This window comes from Bos taurus, chromosome X, assembly GCF_002263795.3.
Source record: "Bos taurus isolate L1 Dominette 01449 registration number 42190680 breed Hereford chromosome X, ARS-UCD2.0, whole genome shotgun sequence".
Taxonomy (NCBI): domain Eukaryota; kingdom Metazoa; phylum Chordata; class Mammalia; order Artiodactyla; family Bovidae; genus Bos; species Bos taurus.
This window is the reverse complement of record NC_037357.1, coordinates 121,132,400-121,145,051: the sequence shown is the minus strand read 5'-3', so window position 1 is coordinate 121,145,051 and position 12,652 is coordinate 121,132,400. Positions and strand designations below refer to the sequence as shown.

At 39.0% G+C, this 12,652-nt stretch overlaps 1 protein-coding gene across 2 annotated transcripts in view; it reads left to right on the top strand.

The window, feature by feature from the left end:
• Positions 1-12,652, top strand: part of PHEX (phosphate regulating endopeptidase X-linked) — a 221,381-nt gene that overhangs the window by 153,813 nt on the left and 54,916 nt on the right. For both annotated transcript variants that reach the window (XM_024988135.2, NM_001192871.2), the window contains 1 exon segment: positions 6,267-6,370. In XM_024988135.2, coding sequence (XP_024843903.1) covers positions 6,267-6,370 — 104 coding nt within the window.

The window sequence follows — 12,652 nt, the reverse complement described above, 5'->3', positions numbered from 1 at the left end:
TGACAGGGTAAACTAAGATAGCCAGCAAAGTTTTTCTGAACAGCAGTCTTTTTGTAGTTTTTTAAAAGAGCAAGAAGAAAGGCAAAGCCCTTTATGTGAACCTCCAGTAGTGTACAGGCTTCCCTGGTAGCTCAGACGCTAAAGAATCTGCCTGCAATGCAGGAGACACAGGTTCAATCCCTGGGTCGGGAAGATCCCCTGGAGAAGATGGCTACTCATCTAGTATTCTTGCCTGGAGAAGTCCATGGACAGAAAAGCCTGGTGGGCTATAGTCCATGGGATTGCAAAGAGTCAGACACGACTAAGTGACTAACACACACACACCAGTAGTGTACAGGAAGCCTGCTACTCAGCCCAAAAAGAAAGACATCAGTCTACGTTTAGACAAACCTTATAAAGTGTACCTTCACTGCTCCTTAATGGAGAGAGACACAAGAATGAGTTTTTCCCAATTTGGGGGAGATTTCCTTATCAGCCAGGAAAGCCAAACAACACCAGGTATTTCAAAGAGAGGAGATTTAATACAGTAAATAGGTTGGAAGGTGAGGTAAACCAGAGATTAGTAACTTTTCCAGGAAGCAGTGATGTTCCTTGTGTCTAGGGATGCAAAAGGGAGGAGGTGGTGGTAGGAACTGCCACTCCAGCATCATTGTTGGAAGAAAGGAGAAAGAGGAACCGCAGAGAACAAGCACAGCACCCTTTCCCCTCCTGCCACCACCGGCTGATTTCCCTCAGTGCCTCTTATTGGCAGGAAGCCAACTGGCAATGGCGCCTGGGAAACATGGTTTTCAGATTCACAGCCCAGCATTACAGAACCAAGTAAAAGGGCGAGGGTGTATCTGAGAGACAATAGGGAAATAATCGAGCCCATTAGGCACATCACTCACTGTTGTGAAAGCCAGTGGCGAATTACAGTAGGAGCCCAAGTCAGCATCATAGCCAGCATCCGTTTACTTAGGAGAATTGAGTGAGTGAAAGTCGCTCAGTCGTGTCCGACTCTTTGCGACTGTGTAGACTATATAGTCCATGGAATTCTCCAGGCCAGAATACTGGAGTGGGTAGCCTTTCCCTTCTCCAGGGGATCTTCCCAACCCAGGGATCGAACCCAGGTCTCCTGCATTGCAGGTGGATTCTTTACCAGCTGAGCTATCAGACTTAGGAGAATAGGATGTGGGTAATTTTTCAGAGATCAGTGTTTCTGGTGAGTGATACACACATACATTTGATACACAGACATAAATATGTGAATAGAGATGTCTAGGTAATATATGAACCCACATAATGTTCTCTGGGGCAGGTCTTGGTCTATTCTTCCCAGTGGAATACTTGTGTGTTTATGTGTGAATATGTTTTATGTGTGCATAAATGACAGAGAGTGCTGTTGCCACTGTGCAAGAGTGAGGTGATACTTAGGTGGAGTGCTCTAGAAAAACAGGTTGTTGAAACCATTCTGTACTCCTTGGTAAAAACACAAAATGAACCATTGTGGCCAACTGTCTCAAGTGATCTCTGGCCCTCATGACCCTGGAAAGGCAAGAGTGGGCATTGGAGGGAGGTGCACTGGTGCCCACCAGCCTTGTAGCCCATCCCCCATCCCTCCTGCACACCAGCCTCCATCTTCAGTGCTCTGCTGGCTACAGCAGACCAGGACTCCCCTTTATCCCCAGTGGTGGCAGCAGGCCATCTAGTTTCATCTGCTTCCTGGTTGGTGTGCTAGTTGATGCTCCCTCAGAGTCACCCTTGCGTGGCTGCTTGTGGGAATTCTATCTTCTGCAGTGTTCTGTATATGGAGGTTGTTAAACATTGTGAACACCATCCCTGTATGTAGGTGTGTATATATGTATACATACATAACCACTTACAGCAAAGCCATCTAAACACAGCAATCTTGCATATTACTTTGCTATTTAAATAAAGGAAAACATAATTCTAAAATCTGGATGCCATTGAAGTTTTCACAGTTCTTTGCTGCCTAAAATAAAATCTTTCCTAGAGGAGTCTGGATATATTGCTGAGCATGTTTGAATGGGTTAACTTAAAAAGTAGTTTAGAATCTGTACTTCCTGTTGGCTCATGTAGTATCTTGAAAGTGAAAGTAAAGTCGCTAAGTCATGTCTGGACTATGTAGCCTCTAGGCTCCTCCATCCATGGGATTTTCCAGGCAAGAGTACTGGAGTGGGGTGCCATCTCCTTTTCCAAATGTCTTATCAACTTGTATTTACTGATCCTACAGAGAAGCTGAATACATTGCCTTGTTTTGCCGTTATTATGTGTTCCACACCTTTGAGAAGGGTAATAGTTTTATTTTTCTATTTAATCTGTTGCATTTGGTGCTAGGCATCCAGGATAGGGTGTCCACCAAGAGAAAATCAGATTCCCCTAGATTTTATCTTTTGGACAGCTATTCTTAGAAAATGACATGAGAGCCCCAATAAAAGTTGGGAGATACAATTGATTGAAAGTCATTATCAGCTTGACCTAGATTGTCACCAGTAACTGAAAGGACAAGAGACTTTTGAGCCAATTATTGTCACTTTCAAAGTTAAAACATTTTTTTGGAAGATCACAAGTGGTTCTAAAATATTCATGCACATTCATTCTTATTGCTATCTCTACAACAAGCAGAACTTTCCCAATGGTTGCTAGGTTTCATAGTTTTTTCTCCTTCAGGGTCCTATTGAAATGCTTGAAATTATCACAGTATTATCACATGATGGAAAATTTGAGAAATAGAGAAAAGGAATGAAAAAAACCCTGAATGTTGTTATTCAAACATAATAATACATACTTCTGTTTTAGTGTGTTATTTTGTCCTTCCATTTTTGTATAGCTGTAATTGATGCTTATATATAATTTTGTACACTGACCTTTACAGTTGATAGATTGTTTCGTCCTTGTCTTCCATAGCCTTCATTACCATTATTTTAAAAGCTGTCTGATAGTAAGTAAACTGTACCCTGATTTATTTAATCACAGCTTCTCCTCCTCCTTCCCTGTACTCTTTCTGTTGAATCATCAGTTTTCTTATTAGGGCCAGTGAAAATAACATTGAAGTAGGAGCCTAATGATGTGGACTGAAAGATTTAGCCAGGTTCCCTAATCTCTCCATCTCTATTTCCCATATGGCCCTTTCCTATCCCCGAACACTCAACCTGTCTTACAGGAGAAGGTAAAAATTGTCCCCTATTACCTGTGATTTCCATTGAATAAATGGCAACCCACTCCAGCATTCTTGCCTGGAGAATCCTGTGGACAGGGGAGCCTGGTGGGCTATTGTCCATAAGGTTGCATAGAGTCGGACACAACTGAAGCGACTTAGCATGCATGCATGCGTTAGAGAAGGAAATGCAACCCACTCCAGTGTTCTTGCCTGGAGAATCCCAGGGACGGACGAGCTTGGTGGGCTGCCGTCTCTGGGGTCACACAGTCGGATATGACTGAAGCGACTTAGCAGCAGCAGCATGACCTGTGATTTCCATTGAATAAATAGAATAGATCAACCAAACCAGGCTAAGAAATAGAAGCTATGCTCAGTTTAATAATAAAAACAATTTAAAATGTATCCTCTGAACATAGGTAAGCTGTTGGCAAATTGTCATTATTTGCCTCCAAGTTTTGTTCTCCATAATCATTTCCATGGCTATGGTAGGACCATATTTATTTAAAGTATTTTTAGACTTGGAACTCCTTTTTTTTTAAAGAAAATTTTGCATTTAATATCTGTAGAACAACCTGAATGTCAAGGTTTTTTTTTTTTTTTTTTTTTTTTCTTTCCCCCAAATGGAACAGGAAAGTACCATTAGCAAACTCTTCTAAAAGTAACAAGTGACCCCATTGATAGTACAAAAAAAAAAAGTTAGTATTTTTGAAGAAAATTCCTTTGGGAGCATTTTCCAGGACATGCTGTGAACCCAAGAACATATCTGAATTTTCTATCAGTTGCAATCACATTCTAAAAATTCTGACAGAGCTGTGTTGGGAACGAAAGCTAAAAAATGATTAAATAGCAGACACATCTTTTAACTGTGTGATCTGGGAATGTATTAGGATTTCTAGTTAAGGTCATTTATTTGAACAAGGAATTTACTCTGTTTCATCTGAGGCTGAGTATAAACATCTAACTAAAATGCAATTGATTTTTAAGATTCCTCTTTATTATAAAGCATTTCAAACATCAGAAAAGCATATAAAATCATACTTTGAACACCTCAAGCTTTAACATATATCAAACATATTTGCCATATTAGCTGTATACATGCATACATACATTTTAAGTGAATAAAGCACATACATTGGAAATTCTTCGTGTAATCCTCCTTGACCTAATGTCCTTCTTCCCTGCCTGTCTCCTTCCCCCCAGGCTGTCTCCTTCCCTAGATATCCTCTCTTGAATTCAGTGTTTCTCATTCTCATGCATTTCTTTATGCTTCTGCTACATAAGTATGTGCCCATAAACAACATATAGTATTATTTAATTAGTTTAAAATTTTTAAGTTCTCTAATGCATACAACTAGTCTAATGTTCTCAGCATTGCCTTTGAAATTATTTCATGTTCACACATAGAGACAATTTGTTTAGACTTCTGTGTGGTATTCCTTTAGGTGACTATGAAAGTGAAAGTGAAGTGCTTACTTGTGTCCGACTCTTTGTGACCCCATGGACTGTAGCCTACCAGGTTCCACCGTCCATGGGATTTTCCAGGCAAGAGTACTGGAGTGGGTTGCCATTTCCTTCTCCAGAAGATCTTCCCTCCCCAGGGATTGAACCCAGGTCTCCTGCATTGTAGGCAGACACTTTACCATCTGAGCCACCAGGGAAGGCTCAGGTGACTATACCTCGGTTTATTTATCAGCCACCACCCCTAAGAGGATTGAGGGAGGGACAATTTGAAGTCTTATCTCTCTGACTTGTTGGCCATCTGGATTGCCAAAGATGCCAGGATTTGATCCTTTCATTCCTTCCTTTCTCACTCTCTGTGGCTTTAGTTATTTTATTCTTTTCTGTATATATTGGCATGGTCCCCTGGAAGGATTGCTAAGATGAGAAATTAAAGTTAAGCTAAGATGAGTAACAAACGTTACTCTGCAGACAAAATGAATATCCATGATATGTTAGGGAAAAGAGAAACCTGAGCCAGACATTGGCCAACAAACAGGCTGTTGTCAAGTTTATAACTGTCAAGTTGTATATATTCATTCATATCTGTGATGTGATGCCTCTGGGTCTCATATACCTTCATTTGCTGTATTTCAATTTTTGCTTTTAAGAATATCATGGCTTAAATTTACAAAAATATTACAGCTAATAAAATATGATTACTCTTGATTATTTGCTTCTTCAAATGTGTATTATTCTTATTTTATTTGCTACATTTTAATATATTTAAAACTGAAGTATCAGGGAGCACTACAAACCATTGCTTTTACTGTTACACAGATACTATTTACAATATTTAAGTACTGCTAGTTTTATAGATAGTGCCTATAGAATTAAAACTGTCTGCCATTCTCCTTCCAACAAAAAGGAACTCAAGAATCAATTATGTCTTTTTCCCTATTTTAATCAGCGTTGTTGTGAGCTATCAACTTCCTATTTTTCTATGTGAGCTATATATACTTTGCTTCTGTCATTTCATGAATTTTTTGTGACCGGATCATTTTTGAGTGTTGATAGCTAATTTCAGTTAATAATTAAATTATTCTAGTGACTCTTAGGGTAGAAAATCAGCCTGAATCACTTTCATTTTTTTCCCTTCATGAACAAATACTGATTACAATAAATTAGATTTTGCCCCTTGGCTAAATCATCATCTATGAACTAAACGAGGTTTCAGCTGACTAAACTGAGTGTTATTAGAAGAACCTATATGACAGATAAATAAAGTACACATTTTTAAAAAAGATTAAGAAGTCATGTAGGCAAAGAAATTTCAAACCTAATATGTTCTGTAAAGGTTAAAGTAGATTTTTCAGTTGTAAAGCAAATGAAATGCATTGTAAATTAGTGCAGCTTCTCTTACTTTTTTAAAAATTGTAATCCAGAATTGACCATATTGATTTTTGAGCTTTTTATTTTAAGAGAAAAATCACTGAGGTGAAATTTCATGGTTTTGTGAATACTGGTTAACCAGTGATGGCTGAGAGATGATGCAAGGAGTGTGGTATCTTTGCTGGCCACTCTTTTGTGTGCTGAATTCTTTTCTTTTTTTCAGAGCCATCTCTTATCTACACTTAGAACAGTGATGGTTGTGGTTTGTTTTATTCAGATCAAGTTTTCAGAATCTGACTACTTTGGCAACGTCCTGCAAACCCGCAAGTATTTAGCACAGACTGATTTCTTCTGGCTGAGAAAAGCTGTTCCCAAAACAGAGTGAGTAAAAAAAAAAATAAGAAATTAAAAGTGAAAGAGATAAATATGTTGATGGGTAGTGGAGTCTCTTTAAATCAAACTTTGTAATTCCCCTCAAGTCAGAGTAGCTGGCTTGCCAATTATTTTGGTTTGGCAAAATCTGTGTTACCTTTTAGCAACTCTTATTTCTGATGTTGTATGAATCAGTTGTTCAATCTAGTTATGACTTCCCCACTCCTAGCATCAATACATATCAAAAGAAGGCTAATTAAGACACAAATGTTCAAATCATTTCCCAATCTCATTGTGAGTGTATGTGTGTATATATATTTATAAATTCAAACAAATTGCTCTAGAATTTCACACTTGGGCAGAAATTTTTGAAGATCTTAAACAAATATCTAAAAAATAAAGTATGATTACAAATGTAGAAATAATTGTATACAGACACAACTCATTTTATTACACTTGGCTTTATCAAACTTTGCAGACAGTGCATTTTTTACAAATTGAAGTTTTGTGGCAACCCTCTGTTGTCAGATGAAGTTTAGCATTTTGTAATGATAAAGTATTTTTAAATTAAGGTACATATATGTTTAGATATAATGCCATTGCACACTTCGTAGACTACAGTATAGTATAAATGTAACTTATATGCACTGCAAAACCAAAAAAAAATTTTGTGATGTTTGCTTTATTATGGCGACCTATCACTGAACTCACAATCTCCAAGGTATGCCTATGATTATGGAATTTGTTGAGCTAATGTATATCAACTCCAGTACTTTGGCCACCTCATGCGAAGAGTTGACTCATTGGAAAAGACTCTGACACTGGGAGGGATTGAGGGCAGGAGGAGAAGGGGACGACAGAGGATGAGATGGCTGGATGGCATCACTGACTCGATGGACGTGAGTCTGAGTGAACTCCGGGAGTTGGTGATGGACAGGGAGGCCTGGCGTGCTGCGATTCATGGGGTCGAAAAGAGTCGGACACGACTGAGCGACTGAACTGAACTGAACTGAATGCATATCAAAGAACTGAAGCTCTGATTATTTTCCTTCAGTAGCAGTTGTGATTTATACTGCTCTTCCCAGTACTGGTAGAAACTTTTCCTACAGGTGGGGAGGTTTCACTAGGAACTTTTGGGGTCAGGGCCAGTTGTGATTCTCAATGATCATGATGATGACAGGAACTAAAAATTATGTGCTAATAATGTTCTGGGAAGTGACTTATATATTTTAATTCATATTTATCCTCTAGTCAATTCTGTGAGTTGTTGGTTCTATTTATTATCCCCATTTTACAAAATGAACAAGAGGCTTACAACTGAGAAATTCTTCAGCTCAGGTTTACATTACTTTCCGTTCTGCCTGTTGATATTTGTACTCTGTTCCGCTATGACCCAGTTCTCCAAGGTTGTTTTCTCTGTCTTCTCCAGATTGGGTAATTTCTTTTGAGCCATCTTCAAATTTACCAGTTCTTTCTTCTGCATTCTCAAATTTGCTTTTGACTCATTAACACAGTTTTTGTTTTGATTTTTGTACTTTTCAACTCCAAAAGTTCCATTTGCTTTTTTTAAAAATAGTAAAAAAAATTATAAAAATAATAATTTTTATAAATATAATTTTTATAATAATAATTTCTATTTCTTTGTTAAGACTCTTTGTTGTCATTTGTCATCATATTCTCCATTAATTTTTGAATACAGTTTATTTTAATTCTTTGAACTAATTTACAATGGCTGCTTTCAAGTCTTTGCTAAATCTAGCATCTGGGCTCACTCAGGGTCAGTTTTTATTGATTGCTTTTTTTCCTTTTGTACACTTTTTCTTCTAGCATTATTTTATGTCATTGTTGAAAATGACCTTTTCGACAATGTATTGTAGCAACTGTGGATTCTGATTTATTTTTCTGAGGCTTTTTAAAAAGTTACTTTCCTGGACTTACTCTGTAGAATCTGTCTTGGCTACAGTTTGTGGCCATGGATGTCTCTACTCACTTTTTAAATTCTTATTTTTGTTTTTTAGCCTCACTTCATGTATGCTGTCTCTGTGTCTACATGGCTTAGTCCTCTGCCAGTTGATCTGTGTCGGAGTTCGGAGTGCATTCCAAGTCACAAGCCGTTCTCAATCACCCTTGCAGTTTACTTTCCACTGGTCTCTCTGGGGTCTCCCCTGTATACATGCCTAATTTCCCACGCAGCCAGGGATGTGTGGAGAGCTTATCTCCACGCTTCTCTGACTCTTTCAGTTACACTATCTCCCTTTTACATTTCTGGCTGCTCTATCACTTTCCCCAATGGGAACTGTAACTTCAGGGGAACAAAGGTGTGGGTTTTCCTCATTTGTTTTCTACCAAGTTTATCACTTCTAGCTGACAGAGCTGCAACTTTCTACCATGACCCCAAGTGAGCTCATCCCCTGTGGCAGCAGAGCTGCTAATTTTCCAGCCAGTCCTATCGTAGTCAAATTAAGTTCTCTCTGATCGAACGGGGAGGGATGGGAGGAGTCCTGGGCAAGAAGGCCACAGACTCCTGTTCCACTTCTTTTAAGTTCTGGCTGTTTTTCAAAATTAAATGTTTTTCAATGTGTTGTTTGCCTTCAATCAGTCTCCAGGGCCCTAAAATGGTTGCTTGTTGACAATTTTGTCCATTTTTATACCTGATTTTGGTGGAAAGGATTTGTTGACCTTTTCGTGTGTCTTAGCTGGAAGCCTGACTTCTATGGCCCAAATTTTTTTTCATGGCCCATGTGTTAACCCTGGCCGATAATTCTGGTCTCCAGATTTTTTGCTGGCTTTTTTATGCTCTCTGGGTCTCTCATTACTCTCTCTTCCAACTCCCACCTCTGTTCTGGCCTCTAGGAAAAACTCTAGGCCGTTGACCATCCCTTGGCTTAAGGCTATGATTACTGCCTCTCCCTCTTAGCCAGGGCTCCCGTCTAGCCCTCCTGCCCTCTGCCCTTCAAATCTTCTTACAGCATCCATCTGCAAAGTAAAAGTATTTAACTTTAAGGAGTAGGCCTGAAGCTGAACTCTTCCCTTTACCTATCCCTGACTCCACTCAGAAGCCCAAAGAAAGGAAACAGAAGGCTTTGGAACTTCTTTGGAAATGACGCATAGCTGATGAGTAGCCAACTGCCCCACTGTCCTTCATTTTCTCTTCTCATCACAGTATCTTTCAGGCTATCTTGCCTGTTTCATTCCAATCTGAACTATTCAACAGAAATGTTAGATTTAGGATTCTTAAACTAGCTTCTCAAATCTCACAGCTTCACATATTAATAGTTTCCAGTATCTCAATGAGCAGCTACATGTAGTAAGTAAAGTGTTCTGCCCCTTCAGGTCTACTTCAGATAAGTTCAAACTCTTGTTTTTGCAACTTATGAAAAATTCAAGCTTCTCACCAGTATTTTTGTGAACTCTCAGGGTCTTCTCAGGGTTTCTTCTATATTTGAGATGCTGCCAAGTTAATTTTTTAAATTTCAAAATGTCATTATTCATTTGGGTGTATAGCAAGGCCTGGCTTGCTAATTTAAAAACTCCTAAATGTGCCATTTTTAACATCATCCTAAAATGCCGATGGGCTGTAAGACTCTAATGGCCTTGACTATTTTTAATATTTATGCCTCGGAAAAGTGCTGACTGACTGTGGGCTTAAGCAAACTGTGTGATTTGTGTCTTTTCCTTCTCTGTCAGTGAAAACAAATACCTCTTTCACAAGAACATTAAATTGGTTAATGTTTCTGGAAAAGTTCTGCTGGAATGAAAATCAGTGCAGTGCTAGTCATTCTTCAGACCATATGTCTTATTTCAGGGAAAACAACATTAAGAAATTTAAGATTCTCTTTGCATGATACAGTGGTATGATAGACCCTGTTTTTTTTTTTTTTAAAGAAATTTCAGGTGGGTCCTTTTCAGGCATTGTGGCGAATTTTAGCTTCATGATACCTGGTAACTGTAATTGACATCTTTTTAGGTCTGCAAATTCAGGAGTTAATTGAGTGAGGATGATTCTGGAGTAGCTCCACTACACTGGTTTTCTTTGAACAGCACATCGTGGTTATATTTCCACAAGGCCCTGAAATAAATGTTTTGCTTCTTTGTGGGTATAGGAGATAAACACCCTTTATCTTTCATTCTCATGGAATCCATTTTAGCTGCACTAATGTGCATTAGGAAGTTTCTAACACGATGGGGAATGTCAGCAAGAATGAAATTAATTGGGTGGTCATCCCTGAAGGTACATATTTAGGGGTTTGTTCTCAGAATTGTCACTTCATCAGCTTGCTTAAAAATAGAGGATTTACTTCACTGCTCAGCTTGAGTCAAAAGTAATTTCTTTCCCTTAGGATCCTCTTTCTTTGACAGAAGTGATTTTAAGCCAGCCTCCCTATTAACTCACTCTCATTCTACTGTGACTAGACATGTCTGGTTTTTTTTTTCCTCTAGCTTCTGAAAAATATGTAAAAATACATCAAATGTCTCTACAGATTATGGTCCTGCCCAGAATTACCCATAGCATGGAATGGGATGAATGCAATCTGCAGGATATGAGAAATAAAGCAGTAAATACTCTATGGTTTTCCCATTCCACATTTCCCTAGACTGTCTTTGAGAGTTAATAGGTAAAATGCGAAACTTTAGCTTGACATATATCTATTTTATATTGTTCAAAGAAATCAGAGTATCAGTGTCTTTTCCTTTAGATTTTTGCATTTCATCATCATATTCCTTTCATATATCCCATTGTCCAGTACAATTTCATCTCCATATATTTTTGAAATTTATACGAGACTTTTTTCATACCTCATCTATCAAATCCTTCTCCAAACACAGACTGCAGGAACATGGTAAAGACATAAGAAAAAGAATTTAAAGCACTTGAATGACACCCTTTGTTTATTTAAGTAGATGTATACATAGCAGTGGGCTTCCCTGGTGGCTCAGTGGTAAAGATTCCACCTGCACGGCAGAAGATGCATGAGATGTGGGTTTGATCCCTGGGTGGGGAAGATTCCCCTGGAGGAGGGCATGGCAACCCACTCCAGTGTTCTTGCTTGGAGAATCCCATGGACAGAGGAGCCTGGCAAGCTATAGTCCATAGAGTCACAAAGAGTTGGACACGACTAAAGCGACTGAGCATGCACGCGTGCATATATAGCAATACAATGATTTAAATAGATTTTAATGAATTTTTGCTCAGCATATACCACTTAGGCAATAGTCTTAGTCCAAGAGGAACTTAAAATCTTGTTGGGAGGTAAGTTGTGCAAACTCATATGCCTTCAGGGCCCAATCAGTTGACACATGTTGACCTAGACATGGGAAGGAGTGACGGAGGCCATGGAGAACTAGTGATTGATTGCATGCCTCATTTGAAGGAATTTTGGTTCGGTACTTCTAAAACCTCTGTGTTGGGCCAATAAAACTTTTTTTTTTTTTTTTCCTGGAGAAATTCAACCCATTGGCTAGGACTTTATCCGTGGACAGGCAGCTTTTCAGTGTTTCAGTTACCTTTTGCTGTGTAATGAATCACCCCAAAAATTAGAGGATTAAAGCAGCAATAATTATTCATTTTTCTCTGGCGTGGCTCTGGTGGTCACTGGGCCCAGCTGGGTGCTTCTTGCTCATGGTGTTGCCTGCAGTTGCTGTCAGACAGTGGCAGGGGCTGGAGTCACATGGGAGGCTTCCTCTTCTAGTCTAGAATGATTGATGCTGGCTGTGGTCTGGAAGGCCTGCTGTGGCCTCTCCATGTGTACTGGGCTTCTTTGTGGTGTGCTGATTGAGCAAGAAATTTTGAAGAGCAAGTTTCCCGAAAAAGAAGGAATGAGGGTGCACATGTGTTTACCAGGGGGAGCTTGTATCACCTTTAATTGCCTAGGATTGGAAGTCATGTGGTATTTTTAAAAAATTAATTAATTTGTTTTAATTGGAGGCTAATTACTTTATAATACTGCAGGTTTTTTTTTTTTTTTTTTTTTTTTTTGCCATACATTGACATGAATCAGCCATGGGTGTACATGTGTTCCCCATCCTGACCCTCCCTCCCACCTCCCTCCCCATCCCATCCCTCAGGGTCATCCCAGTGCACCATCCTTGAGCACCCTGTCTCATGTGTTGCACCTAGACTGGCGATCTATTTCACATATGATAATATACATGTTTCAATGCTATTCTCTCAAATCATCCCACCCTCACATTCTCCCGCAGAGTCCAAAAGTCTGTACTTTACATCTGTGTCTCTTTTGCTGTCTCACATATAGGGTCATCGTTACCATCTTTCTAAATTCCATATATATG